General features: G+C 39.5%; 3 protein-coding genes and 1 long non-coding RNA gene across 4 annotated transcripts; 2 read left to right on the top strand and 2 right to left on the bottom strand.

Annotated features, from left to right (window-relative positions):
- Nucleotides 1-241: 241 nt before the first annotated feature.
- Nucleotides 242-3079, bottom strand: LOC140938894 (uncharacterized). Its single transcript, XR_012165578.1, has 2 exons — nt 2509-3079; nt 242-963 (listed from the first exon to the last, which is right to left on the bottom strand). It is a non-coding gene; the product is annotated as an uncharacterized lncRNA (long non-coding RNA).
- Nucleotides 3080-4533: 1454 nt separating this feature from the next.
- On the top strand, nt 4534-9341 carry LOC140937503 (uncharacterized). The gene is made up of 8 exons (XM_073387062.1): nt 4534-5229; nt 5525-5620; nt 5769-5907; nt 6240-6333; nt 6430-6595; nt 7308-7452; nt 7762-8013; nt 8334-9341. The coding sequence occupies exons 1-8, from the start codon at nt 4664-4666 to the stop codon at nt 8874-8876; spliced, it is 2001 nt and encodes a 666-aa protein (XP_073243163.1). The 5' UTR covers nt 4534-4663; the 3' UTR covers nt 8877-9341.
- LOC140936905 (uncharacterized) lies at nt 8885-13118 on the bottom strand. Its single transcript, XM_073386409.1, has 3 exons — nt 10705-13118; nt 10435-10611; nt 8885-9238 (listed from the first exon to the last, which is right to left on the bottom strand). Exons 1-3 carry the CDS (start codon nt 13111-13113, stop codon nt 8885-8887), a joined length of 2940 nt encoding a protein of 979 aa, XP_073242510.1. The 5' UTR covers nt 13114-13118.
- Nucleotides 13119-17409: 4291 nt separating this feature from the next.
- On the top strand, nt 17410-20876 carry LOC140937604 (galactosylceramide sulfotransferase-like). The gene is made up of 2 exons (XM_073387151.1): nt 17410-17715; nt 19282-20876. The coding sequence occupies exons 1-2, from the start codon at nt 17597-17599 to the stop codon at nt 20615-20617; spliced, it is 1455 nt and encodes a 484-aa protein (XP_073243252.1). The 5' UTR covers nt 17410-17596; the 3' UTR covers nt 20618-20876.
- The last annotated feature ends 280 nt before the right edge of the window (nt 20877-21156 follow it).

Raw genomic sequence — 21156 nt, forward strand, 5'->3', positions numbered from 1 at the left:
TTAAACCTAACAAATTCAATATGGCCGTCGCGTCGGTAAAAAAGGTCTACTAGGTTCGGCTCATGAAAAGTTCGGCGTCTCAACCCCGTTATTGTTATTGATGATCACCGTTTTTATGTCTTTTAACCCGCTTAATCTGTATGAACCTGGCCTTTATTAAGAATCTACAAATCTTAGTAAACTTTTAGCGCGCAACGCCTCTTTTCTCGTTGACAAAAAAAAAATTGATGGCGAGCCATTAGTTCCAAGGTGAAGTTTAAGAGATTTATTGTGATCTAAACATACCATATTTACAAATATCAAGCCTAACAATAGCAAACGACTTAAAGAACGGTTTTCACTTTCACTGATGCCAACAAGCATGCGCAAATTTTATATCACGTCAAGTACAATCGGCAAAAAGCCACTACTTCAGTGCTACTTGCTTGAACCTGCATGGCTGGCGCGACTCATCGCTCGCGACTGCTTCATTTCAAGGGTACCTCCCGAGAGTTTTCTTCTATTCCACAGGAGCTTCTGTTGTCCTTTGCCTTGCTGTATGGCCGCGAGAAGAATGGGAAGAGCGCACCCAGCCCACTAAGTGGAGCTACGCAGTCCAGCTTAAAACACTTGTGAATAATGATAGCATAGACTACAGTGCTTCTATTTAAACATGTGGTTACACTTTTTTAGTAATCTCTCTTTTCTCTAGCCAGTGCGCCTGCGTCCTTCCCTATATCCATTAACCAAGCTCTCCAGATCATGCGCGTACGAGCCTCCCAAACTTTTACGTGGACGTCGCCTTGAAATCCATGGTTTGTTTCGGGTCTTTCACACCCAACGATCTCTATAGCGATGCATTTCCCTGTACATCAACTGCGGCAGCGCTTTGATTTCTTTCCTTCTCTTTCTTCCCTGAATGTAGGTAGCGGTCAGAATAACAATTCCCACAAGAACAATAGACAGCATAATCCAGCCTCCTATCTGTGAAAAAAAAAAAAGAAAAAAAAAACTGTTTTATTCTCATTTTTACGAAAAGTTTCTCATTAGAATGAGTGTGGCGAGAACAAAACTTTCACGTAGCTAACTACGTCACGGTTTAGTGGTGTACGAGTTTGTGTAAATTTCTTTCATAATTATTTAGGTAAGACGCTATGATCAAGCCAGGACGTTACGCCCCCAATTTAGCCTGCGATAGCAATATACATGAAACTCAAATTGTTTGTGAAAATAAAAATTGCCGGTAATCATCCCTAACGGTAGGGGAACTGCACTTTAATTAACAATCAATATAAGCGATCCATCTGGTGACGTGTTCTTTCTTTTAAGTTATTCGCTGACTAGTTATTGGTTTTAACTAATCGCAGGCTCAGGTCCATAATAAAAAGGCCATATAATGAATAACTTATTAAACTCGTCCTTTCGGTCATTACAAGGAAATCTCCGACCTCGGCCTTGACGTATTGACCGAGCGATAAGTGGCATATAAAGACTATGGTCATCCGTTAACAAATATATAAGCTGGATGTTGTAATTATACTCTGACTATTATAGAGTTGCATACTAAATAATGTCGTCTTTCGCTTCCTTTGATAGATATGCGAACAAAAATAAAGATTCTGTGATCAGTTTCCTTTACAAACAGTTGGCGTTTTTGAAGATTTATGGACTGCGTACAGTAGCCTTAAAACGTTTTTAGTTTATTATTCTAGAGGGGCTTTGCTTTATTACAAACTGCTGTTTACTCAGTGATAGACCTTCAACTGTGCCAGGATCGATGTAGACTATTTCACCATAACTGGTGAATCAGTCCATGTGTAGATACCATAATTATATATCTAGCCGATTTGTTTGAAAACCAACCTAACGAAATTTGTAGATTTGAGTGAAAAGGCGTCGGAAGGAAGACTTTTTGGGCCCGATATATAAGCTCCAAGATCACACTAGCCAAGGAAAAAGAAAGAGGAAAAAGAAAGGGGAAAAAGAAAGAGCGAAAAGCAGGAAAGGAGGTGAAGAGAAAAAACAATGGTAACGTTGCACTCTTAGTTTTTATAATGGCTACTTTGTAGATTGTTTTTGGCCGAAAAAAACTGTTGGACGCAAAAGGTAAATATAATTATTTGGCGGTGACGTTTTCAAAAATCCGGCTAGAGATATAGACTACGAAGAACAGGTCTCATGCGTCTTAATGAAAATAAAAAGCCACTACCGAGTAAAGACTCACTGAGTGATTTTATGTTCGTCTAATAACTAATAACGCTACAACATTTTTAAAAATAGTTGTCAGTCTAGCAGTGTTATTATTATATTGTTCGTAAGCTTTCTGGACCTGTTAAGCCGTCGGCGAAGAATTAAATATGTACATTATAAGGATCTATATTCTTCTTGTCGACTTCACAACCTGCAATTCTAATTCAAGGTAGCTAAAAGAGAAATTCATGATTAGTGGCCGGAAAATGCAAAATTGGTGAGCATTATATTTGTTGATGTTGTAAATCCATCATAAAAAAATAACCTCTTTTTACTTACGTTTAGGTAAAAATCCACCCAGCGAGTGACATATGTATCACAACCGTCTGAATCACATTCGTCATTAACATCAGTCTGTCCGCCCACAGGCGGCCCAGACGTAGTATGTGTCACTGAATGAATATATTAATATCCACATGTACAAATTAATGCGATGAGTCGTCGAAACTCCCATGGACTAAAATAGTCTAAAAGTCAAAATATAACAAAACAAAGCTAAGATACCTTCAACTGAACGTATCCTTGTCTTTCCTGGCCGGTTTAAGTGGCATTTTGTTGAGTTTTGAAATTGTAGGTACTATCCACTAAAGAAGAATTAAAGGCTGGCTACAAAACAAACAGACCATCTCCACGCGCCTTCACACGAAGCGCTATAAATTCGAGAATAATCGACGAATCCGCTCCAAATAACTATCGGCTAATCTGCAGGTAACGTGTGCTCCGGTTCCTTGCTCGCTTACTCCACAAAACCCATCGCAACTGCACAATAATCGCTCGCTCATCAACAAACACTGTTGGCCTTTACGCTTCGATATGACCGCGAACGACCAGGTTTAATACGCGACGTGAATATTCAAGCTTAGCGACCGCGTCCGCGCAACAATGCAACACTTGCAATGGGAGGGATGGTACTATTGCTTCTAGGTCAATCAACACTGAGCGAGGGTCCGCTGCGTTAGTTTTGACCAGAAAACAAAAGGCGATCGCGCGAACGTCCGACAATATGTTGTCCAAAGTGGCGAGGGAGGACAACAATTTGCCGCCTCGGAAAAAGCCAAAATCCAGCCTAGGCTATGCAGCTGAATGGAAACTATGGTAAGGAATAAAGTTATGTGCGCGATATTTTTTTGGGGTTATGATTATTATTCTTTTCAAAACCCAAGGGCCTTCAAGGACGATTTCTTCCTAAATGCCTTAAAAACACTTTTAAGGCAGCCCAGAGTAATTAAGGTCTGTAAAAATGCATTCTATGTGGCGCTAATGTATAGATAATATCTATGGTTTGTTCATACTAAATATAAAATCGTGTAATGTTAAGCGGCGAAGGCAACCAGAACTGTGAAATACAACAATGGGTCTAATTGCATGCAGCACGCTTTTTTGTACATTTCCTTGACGTTGCTTTGCATGGCTACTTCGTGAAACGTCCAGAAACTTCCTGGTTTTCACGTTTTAGGGAGGAAATGTCGTACATGTTCTTGTTCACTTTTTCCACTGCCGCTCATTCTTTTTAGCTCCGCTATAAAATTCGTACCTGTTCGGTCATCCTAGGGCAAACTGAGTCTTTTTGAAAACTACAAGGGCTTCAATATTTACATTTTGCCGAAAATTTTAGATGCAATTTAAAGCTTTAGGAAAGTAAGAATATTTCTGATTCCTCTCTCTATCACTTTTTTGATTCCGAAAACTTAAGGTTTTCTTTTTCTACGAAAAATAGCTTAACCTGGGATGCGAAAAATTAAACTTAATAAAATCAGAGGGAATTTATAAGATAAGCTTCGAAAATTGTGCATGAATGAAAGCTACCAAAAACAGTCGTTTGGTGCCACTGTAATCTGGCTCGGGCGGTTTATGTCATATTAACGTCCCAAATCTTTGGGCCCCTCAATGAGTGATCTTTCTGGCGCATCAGAGATTTTTTAAACACCGTTTCAATATTTATTTTAGGGTGCTGGCCAATTATACTTATGAACTCGGTGCTGTAACACCAGTCGGAGATATTATAGAGCATGCAGCGCAAGCCGCCAATGAAAACACCGCTGGATGTGCTCTAAGTTCAACCTCTTTAGGTTTTATTGTGAAGGATTCGTGGGGAGATGCCGTTATTCGAGCTCGGAGAGGTCCTAGGAAGCAACAGCAAAGCGTTTACTTGAATGTGAAGAAAAAAGATCCAACCCACCATAGTGGCGATGTGGATGGCCTCATTCCTCTTTCTCAGGCACTTGCTGATCTTTCGGTTCCTGACGATTGGAAAGTTGTACGAGACAAGCCACACTATTGGTGTTTAGTTCGTGTAGAGGCATGGGAGGTCAATAACGCAAGAGTATCCACCGAAATTGTGATTGAACAGGACGGGAAGACAGGACTCTCATTCGTCAGCGTAAAGGCACACGGATGTCAGAGTGATCTGAGCAACATTCCGGGGTTTGCCGCAATGTCGTTACTGGGCAGAGTTAATTTGGCACTGGACTATGTTCAGAAATCCTCGTTTTGCAAGGGAATATCCCTCTCAGATGGAGATTCTATACAAGATTATTTGGTTCCTTATGTTACAGGGTCTTTTAAAGACCTGTCGAAAGAAAAGCAGGAAAGATCAACAGTCGCTTTCTCCTCAAAGTGTAAAATATTCTCTGTACAAGGATTGCCCTGTTCAGAGTGTAACCATTTGTTGAAATTACACAATTTAAAAAAGATGCGACGGGAAAGACGTAGCGGGGTACATCGCAATTGCAACAAAAGATACATGAGGAAAGAAGACGTCGTGTTGCAACTAAACCAGCAAAAGAAGCAACGATTCAATGCAGAAAGAAGGGAAACATACTGGAGGGAAAAATTTGAAAGTGAATCCCTGCAGTTAGAGAAAGAGGATCACAGGGATCTGTCCACAATCTTACACAACATAGACAAGTCTAAAGTTCCACATGAAATGGAATGCCTTTGGACCCAACAGAAAAGTATCATGGCCACCAAAAGTAAGCGGGGTTACAGATGGCACCCAAAGTAAGTTGTTTTCCGCAGGTGTATCTGTAAAATAGGTGTTACATAAGTACTTAAACGACAAGGTAGAAAGTAAAATGAAACTACAGTAAATGGCAGGAAAAAAAATACGCTTATTAGGTTACCCTAACCATCAGGCCTCGGGCGAAGCGGTCGTTTGTGCACCTAGTATGTTAAAAGTTTGAATGTTTTAATATGCTCCCCCACGAGTTCCCCCTCAGCTATGCTGACCAGTGCATAGCAGTCAGTGTTAGCTTGTGCCTACGTAATTTCATTCTTTGACAATATTATTTTACAGGATCATCAGATTGTGCATTGACCTGTATTGTAAGAACCCCCACGTCCTTGACCCCCTTAGGAAATTTATCATTCTTCCAAGCAACCGCACTATCAGGTAACCTTGTTTTTGGCATATCATTCGACACGACCACACTTGACCTTTTACATTTAAAGATGATCTCATAATGAAAACGTTGAACATGTTTACCTTCTAATTTAGAAAAATCAAATTAAATGACAAGCCATGTTCATTAATTTCACAGACTCTATAAGAACAAAGTAGAAGAAAAACCTGGCTGGAACGATCAAGTGCTAAAATGGTGCCTGGAGACTGCACAAGAGAAAAATCTCAGGGAGGAGGATTACTGGGGAGGCTTTGTGATAGACGAAATGAAAATTCAGGTTCGTATCGGAAAAAAAACTTATCTGCTATAATGCTAAATCGGTATGTTGGATCGCTCACACAGCTATAAGGATTTTGACCTACAGGTTACATGGCCTGGGCTAGCCTGTATATATGAAATACTTCTTTCAAGTGCATTATTCACAGTGAGTCATTCACTTTCAGCTTGTTATTTCCGTCTGTAAGCAACATAATCTTAATTTTAGAACAAAGAGTCATTGCTTGCTAAAACCAACATTTGAGAAAAAAACAAACACAGGAATTCCAACACGACCTTTTGCGTATTAGTAAGTAATATTAAACAATTTTTTTGCTTTGATATTACAATTAGGAAAGCCTAGAAATGGTAGTAAAGCATGGAAAGCACAGGCTAGTTGGATTTGTTGACCTTGGAGAGGGCCACGATCTAATGACAAGCCTGTCTGGTATGTTGTATTTTTAAACTATTTTGGAAACTGATTAAAACTTTACCTGGTATCAAAACCTAATTTCATTATTACTTTGGCTATGTGTTTTTACAGGTAAAACTGAACCTCAGTTGGCCACTCATGTCTTGCAATTCATTTTCATAAGTGACAGTGGATTTCGCTTTCCTGTTGCACAGTTCCCATCTGGTGAATGCTCCCCGAGCGATCTGTATTTTAACTTCTGGAAAGGCGTCAGGAAAATGCTGGAGTTTGGTTTCGTGTAAGCTGCGGACTTGTGATGTTTCTTGACATATATGCATACCTCTACTTTAGCATCCTAGAACAACATAACAGTACATTAAATTATCATTTTTTACAACGACATGCATTAATAGGATAGTGAAAGATTGATGTCAATTTTAAAACAACAAATGGGGTTGAGTAATCCAACCAATTCATGTAATTGATGACAGCCAATTTGAATTACTTTGGAGCACTCTAAAATCTTTACCCACTTATAAGAAAAGATCCTAGCCACATCATATCAGAATCAAAACTGAACTTACCACTTTCTTTCCCTGAGTTTAATGTCCTTATCTGGTGATTCCGGAATCGATGGAACCAATATATGAAAATAATTATAATAGCAACAGGCATTCAGAAAAAAAAGTCAAGTGAAGGCATGTAAGTGAATTCCAGGATGCTCAACTTATGATTTTTTGTTTTTTTTGGATTACATTAGCACCATCTGAATCAACATGCTCTACATTTTTTATGAATCATAGCAGGGCACTCTTCTTGGAATTACATCTTGAAAATGCTTTCCAAGGTGCTAATGTCAAAGATAGTGAAAATATATTATTTTTCATTGAATTTGGGCAAATTACCCACAACCAAAACATTCACTAACTATAAAACACAGCTATGATAACAAATTAGATTTCAACTCCAATATAAAAAATTGTCTTTCTAATTCTTTCTGTCCACTTCAGGATATATTGGAGTATTATGGATGGAGCAGACTGTAACAGACAGTTTATCAGAATGCACTTTAGAGGAAGGGATCCTGTGAAGGATAAGTTTATAACTTCAAACATCCACACTGGAACACCAATGGTTTTTGTCATGGATCCAAAGGTAGATTTAGGCACAAAATTTATTCCTCTCCAAAGATATAGCAACAATCTATACTTTACTATTTTTCAAAGTCAATTTCAACCAGAAAGAATCAACCTAGGCTATGTGTATAGTAAAACTAAATGGCTACAAAGTGAATAACATTTTGAAACTAGGTTCTTAATGTGTTACATTTTCCCTCACTTGGGAAAAGTATGTCGTTTGGAGGGCTTATTTATAAAGAGGTTTGTTACAATGAGGTTGAACTTTTAAAATGACATTGACATGTACTGTGGTCCTTATACATATTAATTTATTTTTTTCTCTCAGCACAACATAAAGAAGATCAGGAACAATATAGAAAAGAGCAATGCAAGTGGTAAACCCCGATGTCTAATGATAAAGGGCAGGAATGTGACCTGGCAGTATTTCAAAGATGCCTTCAACTGGGATCAGAAGTCCTTCAGTCTTCCTCTGCATGAAAAGTTAACTGACCAACATTTCAATCTTGACCCAGCCTCAAAAATGAGAAATCATTTAGCCGAAGATGTACTTGACGATAAGATGCTATTTTTAATGCAGGTGAAAGACAGTTCAAACCTTAACTTTGATTTAAGTGCCGTTATTAGGTGAGATTTGCAGAGCAGTTTCCTATTGGAAATACTGAAATTGCTACAAGCTGTTGAAGTGACTGACGGTGCGTAGTTTGTCAAGACATGACATTGAAATGAACCCTCTCGGAAAGAAATAACCCACAATAAATGAAAAAACTATATCAATTAAAAAACTATAATCAGCAAAATCAGGATGAAATTTCTTACGAAGTTAAAATATTGTTGTATCAATGTTTTGAATTAATAAAAATTTGAAGGTTTCCTTTTGTATGATGATTATTTCAACAGAAATACCAAGAGAACATGATGGGACAAGGAAAAGACAGCTCTCACCTCGACAGCACAATATCATTGTTGGTTCATACATCCAAACTGGTTAATCTTTTTAATGACAGACTAGTGATCAGATCAAATGCAGATCCTCGCCTTGGACAACTTAATCAATTTCACAAATTTATGAATGATTGGAGAAGTGAAAGCTCAGAAAACAACAACCAGTTTGTTTCTTCTAAACTATGGTTTGACTTGCAATCTATGTGCCTGGGTTTTGGTTCCATGGTTGCAGTGAAACAAGCACAATTTCCACAATCCATAATTAAACCTGCAATAATCAACCAGGATGGTGTAGAAAATCACTTTTGTCAAGTAAGATCATGTAATGGTCAAAATAACAATCCAACCTATCTGCAACAGGAATCAACACAGAACTCCATTCGTTTTGGCCAAACGACCATCAGCCCCAAAAGCAATGTTGGAGCAGCTAATGAACATTCTTCTTCAGCTTGTTCAATGCCAACCGGAAAAAGGCGCAAAACCGCTAAAACTGAGTAGAATGTAATTTATTTGCCTCGATTGAATGTTCCAATGGAGCTACCTGCTATCCTGAACCGCATGCGCAGTCCACCATGTTCTTCATCATGCACTGTCTCTACGACCTGGAACTCCCTGTCATCCACTGGAGCAGTAAACGGTATTGATCTTGTCCCCTTTAAGGCTTCAATGAGAGTTTTAGCCAATTCTATCTTGGTATCACGCCGTCTGACAGGGACCTCATAGGCCTCACAAAGCAACAGTAATTGGGCTCTTGTATAAACACGGGCAAAGACACTTGCGTCATCATTGTACTTGCCAATAAAATGTATCAGCCGCGCATGCGAAGAAACCTTCTGTTCTGACCGGTCCTTGAGAATATCCTGTCAATAAAATATACATGTGCATTCGGTAAATGTTGTGGTTCAATTTGCTACTTTTTCCATACTTTATACTTACTGTACAACCACATACATTTACTTTGCAAGCAGCAATTTCATCATTAAACATTGCATTTCACACAAATAGTTGTTATGAATGGAGGCATAAAATGTATCCATAATAAGTGTATGGGGCTGTCCGGACATCTAACCTTTTATTTCCCTTTGTGTTTAGGAATAAAAATACATAATAAATAGAGGATATTACATGGCCGATTCATAATGAAGATTTTCACACATTCTCTATACAATAGGTGAAAGTTAGAACCGGAAACGAAAGGTTCCATGCACAGTTTCAGTTCAATTTACACAGGTTTGATCTGAAAACATTCTCAGTGTGGAGAATTATTAAATTTATTCTAAAGCATAAGAAAAGAATTAATTAGAAGTTGGAATTTTTGCCTAGTATTTCTCTTTCTCATTTTACAAACGGTTCATTTGAAAGTCCTCGAATTTCTGTAATCGCGGACCTTCGTTCTGCAAGTGATAATCTAGCCGTTGATTCACTAGTCTTGCTTGTTTCAGTTGTTTGGGACTGAGTCTTATTTCCGCAAAGAGATCGAGGAAGAGTGCCTGGCAAATTCTTTCCAATCAAAGATTTGTGACTCGTGTCCCTCCAAGTGTTTATACACACCTTATAACTTCATCTGCGTTTAACGAGTGTCTTTAATTTTGGTCCATCACTTTCAAAACAGCTGCTCCACAGAATGTCACTGATAACCACTGTGATACTACCGTATGTTTTACGTCATCCTTAAACCATCTCTTACTTGCGGGCGCGAACAATAGAAAACGTCATCATTAACCTACTATAGCGATTCCTCGCGGCCCCTCTGAAAGTACTGTAAGTGCTTTCCTTAATTTGCGCGCGAGCTACTAGAGTGCTTCCTCGGGAGTTCGCCTTCTGAGCGAAATCCCTGCGGGAGCAATAACGTGTTTATTGTCACCGGAGTCACTAATAGCCTCCAAAATATAGCTTTTAAAGTCGAAGTCATATCCAAGACGCGAGTTAATTCTCAATGCCCAATTACCGAATACTCTCAGTGAGAACCCCTTCATGTAAAGGTACACTAAATGGAATCCCACTTTCACTTGCGAGACAAGGTGGGTGCTCTAAAATTACAGTACACTTATTTTACCTCGAATGATACGCTGTCTGACTTCTCTTGATTCTTTTTCTGTCGCTGAAGGACTCGCTTTCTCAATTCTGAGCTCTTTTTAAGTTGGAAGCTTCTTCGATAGTCCCGCAAATACTGCGCTGTTCCCATGTGCAAATAGCGTTCAATGACAGATTCTAAAATATTCCGTATTAAATCCTAAAAAAGGAACATGAATGAGTTACAATAAGTGAAAGAAAATTAAAGATAACAAAATTCCAAGTGGATTGATTGTTTTACGATTATCTGCACCTTCTTTTCCTTCACATCCTCGCTCTTGAAACACTGTTGCCATTTCAAACTTATTTCGTCGTCTTGGATCAGCTTTCGGTGGGCCTCTTCGACCATATTTGCTCCCTCTCTGCGCAACATATGATCGTTTAACAAATGAACTCGTTGTTTCTCTAGGTACATGAAGAATTTATAGACAGCATCCTCTATATGTATCAGTCCCCTTTCTCTATATTGCCGTGCCTCTGTCACCTGCAGGGTGTCTTTGTGCTGGCTCTCCTCCTCCAACACTGCCACAGATCCAACAAGGGATTCTTCAATAAGTTCGCAGATACTGTGGTGTCGCCGCACCGATGCCATTGTTTCGGAATTTTCAGAGGAGATATTGACCCGTACGTACCTTCTTGATTTCTCAAGAACTTTTCGAACGGCCCAGCCACCAACATGACGAACTTTTGCCCTACCAGCTGCTGACATGTCGTCTACGTTAAACGCAACCACTTCTTGTTGGTATTCCTTTCTTGAAAGTTGTACAAGGTGCTCTAGGAATTTGAAGTACACTGCCATCCCTAGATCTACACCGATAGACCTCTGGGCTGTTATAAAAGGGGAAACGTTAAATAAACTCGATACATGTCGAGAAAATTCTTCCGAGTTAAATACTTGATGCAACTTGCCTGTAGCAGTTGTGAAATCGCCCCTTGTCACTTTGATGTCTAGATCGTCGGGATTTTCGATTATGTGGTTCTCTATGGCTACGAATGAATGGAACCACATAATGTCTATAAACGTCTTCACATTTTCGGTGAAGCGTTCTTCCAACAACAAGTCCACGTTCTCGTTGATGGCTCGGCTGAATTCGGAAAAGGGCGTGTTCACTTTCAATTTTATCAACAGGGGTGTTGCGTCCAAACCTTCCGAAGGCGGGTGTGATAGTTCTGACTCGTGTTTTTCCATCTGTTCAAAAAGCTGAGCGACACTTACCTCGAGATCAGTGTCCTCACGCTCGAAATAAGATTGCACCTTTCCATCTGATACCTCTATGGGAAACTCGTAACAATCTTCAGCATCCGCTAAATCCCCAACCGCAAATCTATAGCGATCTTGGACATCAAAAAAGCTTTCGTCCCTGGTGACCTTTCGTCGGCAACACCTCAAATCAGCACTGTGTTCACCGGTAACTCGAGAACACTGCATTATAACTTCGTGGTCTGCTGGTATTACTTGAGTTCTATTGAACCCTATGACTTGCAGCGTGGTAGCTGATCTCACACGAGACATGGAAACGTAAACTAGACCAGGGACAAATTCTTTCGAGCAATGCACTACTACGGCCGGGAGTTCTAGCCCTTGCGATTTGTGGCATGTAACCGCGTATCCTGGTGTGAGTGGAAACTGATGAACAGCGCCAATGGTTTCTCCCTGATGGTTCCTTTGAAACCACGTTACACGTTCAATAGCAACAATCCCAACTTTCTCAAAATAAACCAGCAACTTGTTGCCCTCTGCCATTTTCTTGAAAGTTCCCATACTCCCATTTTTGAGGTCTTCTGACTTGTTCCAAAGTAGCATCACTTTACATTCTTTTTTCAAAAAAAGTGATCTCTCGCCTGGCCAGTTCACCTTCTCACCGTCCCCTTCGTATGTTGCGTCGAAACGCATTAAATCTCCCTCAAGTTCGTCCATTTTCATCCGATGGAACAACATTACCGCATTCTTTTTAAAAAAGATATGCGTGGCGGCGATTTTCAGTTGCGGACTCAATTCCCTCGATAACTTTTCAATAAACACAGCCGTTTCGTTCGAGCATACGCCGAGTCTGACGTCAGATAAAGCGTCCAAGAACGACTTGTTGCTTTCAGATTGGCGCATTACTTTTGTCAGCTGAAAACGATGTGGGACGGCGAATTGAAATACTGCAGATTTAAACATAAAATCCCCGGAATCGAAGGTACTCGGCACTGGCCGCAGCTGTAGGAATTCTCCTACGATTATGAATTGTTTCCCTCCAAAGGGTAACTCATAATTTTCTTGGTCGGCTAAATTGTGATGTAAAGCGTTAACAAGTTCAAGCATCCTCGAACTGGACATGCTCGCCTCGTCCCAAATTATAACGTCCACATCATGTACTCTCTCGCACATCCTGCCATCACTTGATGCGCGAGTAATCAGTAGCTCGGCCGGCAGATCTGCAGCACCAAGACCGTAAAAAGAATGGACTGTCGAAGCGACGCCTGCATCATACACCTGACAAGCAATTCCACTCGAACAAATCACGGATACTCGCAGACCACGCTGTTGACAATCATCGCGAATTGCGGCAACCACTCTTGACTTTCCTGTTCCAGCTTGACCGGTGACGAGGAGGTTGTGCCCACTCTTGGCAAACTGAAAAACTTCAGTTTGCTCAAGAGTAAGATTTTCGCTCATTTCGTTAACAACGTGAAAACCACGAAGTTTCTGGACGTTTCACGTAGTCATGCAAAACAACGGCCAGGAAATGTACGAAAGCGTGCTGCAATTAGACCTATTGTTGTATTTCACAGTTCTGGTTGCCTTCGCCGCTTAACATTACACGATTTTATATTTAGTATGAACAGACTATAAATATGATCTATGTATTAGCGCCACTTAGAATGCATTTTTAGAGATCTTAGTTACCCCGGACAGCGTTAAAAGTGTTTTAAATGCATTTAGGAGGAAATCGTCGTTGGAGGCCCCTGAGTTTTCAAAATAATAATAAAAATAACCATTAAAAAAAAATATCGCGCACAAAACTTTTTTCCTTACCAGCTGCATAGCCGAGGCTATATTTTGCCTTTTTGCTAGGCGGCAAATTGTCGTCCCCCCTCGTCACTTTGGACAACATATTGACGGTGTTCTGGAAATAACTGTTTATTTCATTACGGACGTTCGCGCGATCGCCTTTTGTTTTCTGGTCAAAACTAACGCAGCGGACCCTCGCTCAGTGTTGATTGACCTAGAAGCAATAGTACCATCCCTCCCATTGCAAGTGTTGCATTGTTGCGCGGACGCGGTCGCTAAGCTTGAATATTCACGTCGCGTATTAAACCTGGTCGTTCGCGGTCATATCGAAGCGTAAAGGCCAACAGTGTTTGTTGATGAGCGAGCGATTATTGTGCAGTTGCGATGGGTTTTGTGGAGTAAGCGAGCAAGGAACCGGAGCACACGTTACCTGCCGATTAGCCGATGGTTATTTGGGGCGGATTCGTCGATTATTCTCGAATTTATAGCGCTTCGTGTGAAGGCGCGTGGAGATGGTCTGTTTGTTTTGTAGCCAGCCTTTAATTCTTCTTTAGTGGATAGTACCTACAATTTCAAAACTCAACAAAATGCCACTTAAACCGGCCAGGAAAGACAAGGATACGTTCAGTTGAAGGTATCTTAGCTTTGTTTTGTTATATTTTGACTTTTAGACTATTTTAGTCCATGGGAGTTTCGACGACTCATCGCATTAATTTGTCCATGTGGATATTAATATATTCATTCAGTGACACATACTACGTCTGGGCCGCCTGTGGTCCGCCATGTGAATTTTTCGTTGAATTAAGAGTCGAGTTGCTTAACCGGTACACTGAAGTTAGAACCGCTGAAGATGACTCAATCATGCTCGCGGGGAGTTTATAACCACCAACATGTCCTGCGGAAACTGTAGTAGAAGTAGAAAACTCAGGCGTGGGTGAAGAGCGGATACTCAAAGTGGTAGTTTGGACACTTCTAGCAATAAAAGCCACTCTTTGCGTCGCCCATGGTGCACTTAAATCTTTTGATGTGGCAGTTGTCATTTCAAAATGTTGTGTTTGCTCAGGTGATATTCTTAACTTGATCACAGAAATCGCGTCAGTGGCAAAGATAGCTCCTTTTAAGCCATCAAACTGCCTGAGATCAGAACTGTTAATAATTGTACTTGTAGCCCGTGCTAATGACGATGTTATTACCACAGACGATGTACTTAGGGCTTCTTTTGCTCCAGCCTTCATGAAACCCGCAAATAACAATAACAAATGAATGAAATTCATTGCAAAAAAACACAGTTTTTGCAACGATGACTGATAGCAATATTTAACAGCGTTTAAAGTCTTTCTGATCCTTTTGTATAATGGACGGTGCAATTTTGGGGGAATCAGACGATAAAATCGCTGATCTACCGATCAAAGTGCACTAAGACGAAAAAGCTTATCTTCATATTTAATATACACGAGAGTTTCATTTGCATTTTGAAAATGAATTTTTGAACTCCTAAGTAAACACCGCGTTGATATCTTGTTGTGCGTTTTTGTTTTCTAGGTACAATTATGCTCATCTCCAAAACATTAATAAGTCATTAAGGCATTATGACGAAGCATTCTGTCGGCCTCTTTTCTGGTAGTTGTGGCAACGAACACGTATGGTGCGGATGGGTTTTTTAAAACTAGTAAATTATTCACATCAAAATATACTTTGCTCAGGATACAGGCTGAAATTCGTATTCTGATATCTTACTGTGGATATTAGGTTATAATTATGCAACAGAACCCCGTGACAATAATTTTGCTATCTTTGCGTTGAAGTAAATATTTTCATTCGAACACTAAAAACAATAATCATTATGAAGATTTTCAGTTCACGTGCTTACGTGGGGTATTTAAATAATTGGTCCCAAGTCGAATAGTTATAGCGTACGAAGTTGGAGTTAAATAACCTTTCCTCTCACTGAGTTGAAGTGAAATAGTCATTATGGAGGGGCTTATTTTCGGAATTTTCGGTATTTATATACTCAATTTTAACGTGCAAGAGAGGTAATTTTAAAATGGTCTTAATGCGGTCCAGAGAATGCAGATAGCCAACATCTTTTAACAAACAAAAAAGAGAAAAAAACCAGATTAACTGTCCCGATTTCTGATTTTCAAAGGCAAAAATGATTAAAAATTCTTCAGCTTCTTCTTCATCCTGAAATGCGGAAGATCGCCTTGAGTTTATGAATTGTAGTGCATTTGTTGGCCGTCAAACCGACCCAGGAGAGATACGCCCTATAATGCCATATACGGAGAGGTTGTACCCGAAAGAGTACGTTTTTCAGGCTATATGAAAGGGTAGGAATTTTCATCATCTTTTTGGTCTGTAAAAAGGACTCACAGAGGATTGCTGTAAAAAAGTCAAGAAGAACGTTCTTATTCGAGGTGTATTCATACCTTAAAGAGATTGCATTTACAGCAGTTAAAAAGGATGCAGAGCTATAAACAAGGTAAGTGAAAGGGGTACCATTTTTCAGTAGAAGGTATAAGAAAGGGGTACCTTATCTGCCAAAAACAGTGAATAAAAGTGTAAGGGGTTGGACCTCGAAGCGGATCCTCCCCGTATAAAACTTTGTTGAGTACCCCTAAAAACGGCTGTGTAGCAGACTACCAGTATGCTACCTGCAAATACTAGCATAATGAACCATGAGAAATATTTTTAATATCTGTTGATTAGCACTGAACTTGTTCGTGCATAAAAATTATAGAAATATTTTTAATATCTGTTGATTAGTACTGAACTTGTTAGTGCATAAAAATTAGAGGAATTCAGGGAACTGGGTAAAACGTCTTGATCAAATGCACGCCCATAAGTTCGGGACCGAAAATTACGCGTTTACTTTCTGGTGTTTCAAACTAGATTTTAAGAGAGCCGCAAATCTATTTTTATAAAGCCATTTGAATATTGCACTTGTTTTTATTTCATGACTGATAGACAAGGGGCTATTCAAACGAGACTGCATCTTATTTTGTGATGGAGTTAGACTTGATTTCCGCCGCTGTCTCGGGTCTGGGGCCCGTTTCTCGAAAGTCCCGTTAACTTTACGTGCCCGAAATCAAATATTCAAATCGAAATAAAAAGAATAAGAGCACGGGTCCTGGCTAGAAAACAACTCCATTTTGTTTCATTAACTGACAGTTTTATCATGTTAGATGCAAAACTATTGAAACCTCGATCTTTGATGTAAACGGAGACAGCTTACCGGGCCCGTTAATTATCGGGACTTTCGAGAAACGGGCTCCTGGTCTTGTTCCTCGGTGGGCTCAAATTCCCGGACAGCGGATGGATGTCGTGCCTAGAAGGGGATTGGCAAAAGAGACTACCAGTCTTTCCGTGAGGTGTTAGGACCCGTCCATAATAACTCCATCAATTCCTTTAAGACTTCGTGCCAGTTGGCTTGTAATTGTTTCAAAGTGCCGTTTCTCTTTGAGTGCATTTCTATTAATTACATTTAGAGTAAAAAAAAATTCAATTGACGATCCGATTTTTCAATCTTTTATAAATATCTGTAGAAAGGTTGGTTAGTTTGCATGTTTCGAGAGTGATCTTTGTTTATCCCAAATACATTTTTGAATTATCTTCGCACAGGAATGAGGTATTATAATAATTAAAGCAAATATTCCTGTTCTAAGTGGTCACACGTTCATGCTTAGCTTGTGTTCAATTCTATAGGAAATTAATCTCTTTTTGCTACCTGCAAATATTTTGATTTCGAACCACTGGACATTTTTGTAATATCCGTGGATTCGCACTGACTTTGACGATTTACGCCGAGATATAAACGAGAAGAGTGGAATGAAGAAGACTTGTATTTCTCGAATCCTCAACTTGACTCATGTTTGGCAATGCAGGTGAAAAGAACAAGCGAAGACCATTTATGTCATTAAAGATTAATCGTTGACAGTTGTTCTAAAAAACGCATGCCTTTATTTGATTTTCAAGGAACTAACGAATTAGTTTATCGACCAAAAAGCGCGGAGTGCGGTTCAATCTGAAAGACAAACTGATAATGTTTCTGATTCCAACGGGCTTGATTACGCTAAATCCTTTATGAAAACATAAATTGACAACCAAGAAACCATGAAATGTGGACACTTTTTTAAGCCCATTAGTTATCATGGCGATTCATTTAAGGACGCTGTTTTGGAGTCTTATTATTGCCACTGCGATTTGCATTGTTTTTTATGGAAAGGAAAGATTTTTCTCCACACCATCCTGCCCCAAGGCAAATGGCAAGTAAGTAATAATAATTTATCACAGGCAATAGTAAATTTCATCGAGAGAGGTGCTTCGAAGCCCATTATACGATCGAGAAGCTGAATTTGATTTTAAACACGAAAGCTTTAAGAACAACTCTTAGGGCTCATTTATCCAGTATATATAATAATTTGTCTTTTTCAACCTCGATCAACATTATCCACACAGTGTCTAACATTTGTTGGATTGGATATCGCATCCAACAATGACTTGATCAATAAAACTGGATCAACATGTTGAATATCGAATCGTTAAACTAAACGGGCGTTTACTAAGCAAATTCCAGGTCTATATTGTACTAAGCTTCTAGCAGATTTAGCCCCTAAGCGCAATTTGAGGGCTATTAGATGAGTCAACGTTAATTAGATATTTTAGTTTATGCATGGCTGGTTAATTCGGGCAAGGAGAAACACAAGCAAGCCATTCATCTACAGTAGATTACTGATCTCCTAATTAGTACTACCCAGGGTACTACCCAGGGTCTTAGTTTTCTTCCCCGTTCCAGGGGAGGAAAGAGAAGAGACCCTGGAAACCAGGTAGGATGAAATTTTAAAAAAAATCAATGCGGCGTGCCCGTTAATTACTCTTCATATAGATGATCTTTTATACTTCATCGTTTCTCCTCATCAATTCAGTCTACTAAACAATGCTTCGTTGCTCTTTCACATTGACTTCCTCTAGCAACAACGACCTCCTTTACTGTCAACAACAGCATGCATTGACTGCTTCTTGTTTAGACTGCCTTAATGTAACAAATAAACTTGTAAATGATGGATAAATGGGTTATTACTGCATAAGACCACAACAACAACAACAACAACATATAAACAAATAAAAACCAAGTATCGAGTTCTGAATGTATCGTGTTTTAACACATTTGAAAATGCAGGATACATATTTCGTGACAAAAAGACCATTTTCGAGTGGCCCAAACCTTGTTTTAGAAACGAGGGCGATTGTGATTTCTTTCATTGCATGAAATTTTTGAAGTTGTTTTGGCCTCCTTTTCACAGTGAGTGTTTGGAAAATTCGAAAATATCCAGAGCTCTCTATTACATACACCACAGTTTTTAAAACTGACATGGCGAAGACGCATGATATGTGACATGTGCACGTATCGCCCCATGTAAGACAATCCAAGTCAAATTTGGATTATGAATTCCATGCTGTGGACTCTGGATTCCAGGTATTGGATTCCGGATTTAGTGGAACTTGGATTCCGCATTCCAACTGTTAGCGGGATTCCGGATTCCTTGAGCTGGTTTCCGGATTTCAAAGCCCAGGGTTCTAGATTCCTCAAGAAAGTTTTTTCCAGATCGCGGAATCCGGATTTACTTACATTAGGCGACATGTGGATTTCTGGAATCAATCCAACCAGTTCGACAATAAGTTCTGCTTATTATAATAACATTGTAACTATACTGAAATACAGAAGAGCCAGTTAGTAAGGCAAGGGTTTAGACCAAGTTGCTTGTAACATCTATAGATAGCATACGATTTATTTGTTTATTTATTTCATTCATTTTTTGTTTGTCTTCTAAACAGAATTCTGATGGCACGAGATTCGATAATCCATTCAGCGCAATCAATGCCAATAGAATCAAAGGGTTTTCTAGTGGAAACAAAAACTAATGCCGCCTTAAAACCTGAACAATCCAACAAATTCAAGAAGTCAAAATATCCAAGACGTAGAAGCTACAAGTCATGTTCACCGATTGATCAAATTCTATTCCTTAAAACACACAAAACGGGCGGTAGTACAATAACAAACATTCTTAATCGATACGGCGACTCCAATAACCTAACGTTTGTGCTGCCGAAACAGAAGCAGCTATTCACGTTCATGTGGCCTGCAAGATTTCGGCTTTCCTACACCGCACCCTTGTACAACTTTGGAGCAAACATAATGTGCAATCACGCGAGGTTCAACAAGCGACCAATGAACCATTTATTTCCCAAAAAACAAAGTCGCTACATAACGATTTTAAGGGATCCGGCAGCACAGTACGAATCAGTGTTCAACTTTATGCATCTTGCCAACCCGTTGGGGTTTAAAGACGAAGATGATCCACTGGGAACGTTTTTGAAGTTTCCGCCACCTTTCCAAGAGATTAGACCCCTAATGAAGAAAACCTTGGCGCTTCATTTGGTTCGAAATCCAATGCTTTTTGACCTGGGCTTAGATTTTCGATACTTCCAAAACGTTACCGCCGTGGAACGTTACCTGGACTTTATAGAACAGGAATTTGACCTTGTAATGATTTTGGAGTACTTTGACGAGTCTCTACTGCTTCTTAAGCGCCTCCTATGCTGGAAAATGAAAGACATTCTATACTTCAAGCTTAATGAACGGCAGGATAAGCAAAAGCGAAAATTCATGAGCTCTGAAGTTAAAGAAGACATAAAGAGCTGGAACAAAGCTGACTTCATGCTCTACCAGCATTTCAATAGAACGTTTTGGAGGAAAGTGAGGGCAGAGGGACCTAGTTTTCAGAGAGAACTCAAACGGTTTAGACGCCAAAATAGAGCCCTGACAAGAGCTTGTCTTCAGCAGGGTGACTTCTTGGACGAGGCCTATACAGGTGTTTATGTAAAAGGCTTTTCTCTCAAGAAAAACGTTCCTGAGAAAAAGAAACTACTGTGCGAAAGCATGATGAAAAATGAAATATCGTATGTAACGTATTTTAGAGAGAGGATGAAAACACGAATCGTGAGTACCGAAGAACCAGATGAGTACCTTGATGATCCTTTGAATGACTGGGAGGTAGCCAGTGATCTCGAACATGATCCTATTTTATCAGGGGCAGATTCATCTGGCTCTGGTGAAAGTCTCACAATGGAGCGGCCCTCCAGCAGCAAGGGAGAACATACGAATCCGTAGGAAGAATTCTTCTTGAAAGATTGCTCACTAACGATAGCGTTTGGGTGCCGGTCTAATGACACTATCAATATCCCTTATAAAGCTATTCGAAGGACAATAGTACCCGTTAGAAACGATATAACGAGAAGTAGATTCTTTCAGTAACAGCTTGAAGGATGGCCTGTTAAACTAATTTGCACTACAGACTATTTTTGGCCAAGCGTTGCAGTCTCTTCGCTGAATTATTAACATTTGCATGTAAACAGTTATTAAAAAAAAAAAAAAAGAAAACAAAAATTATGTCTATGTGTTACAAATTTTCATCTTCACAAGCTTATTCAATTCAAATAATAAATTGTGCCCGATTGACACAATTAGTTTTCGGAAGAGTATATGTTAAAATCAAGAGAACTTGGCGTCCATGAGATTGACGTCGAAGGAAACTTCGAGACTGTTCTCAAAATCTCTAGAGCAGATTGACACGACCACCTTGATGCACTTTTTGTAGTCATTTGGGCAGCTCGGCGAATTACACTTGTATTTCAGAGTATTATACTACT

This window comes from Porites lutea, chromosome 5 (genome assembly GCF_958299795.1).
Source record: "Porites lutea chromosome 5, jaPorLute2.1, whole genome shotgun sequence".
NCBI lineage: Eukaryota > Metazoa > Cnidaria > Anthozoa > Scleractinia > Poritidae > Porites > Porites lutea.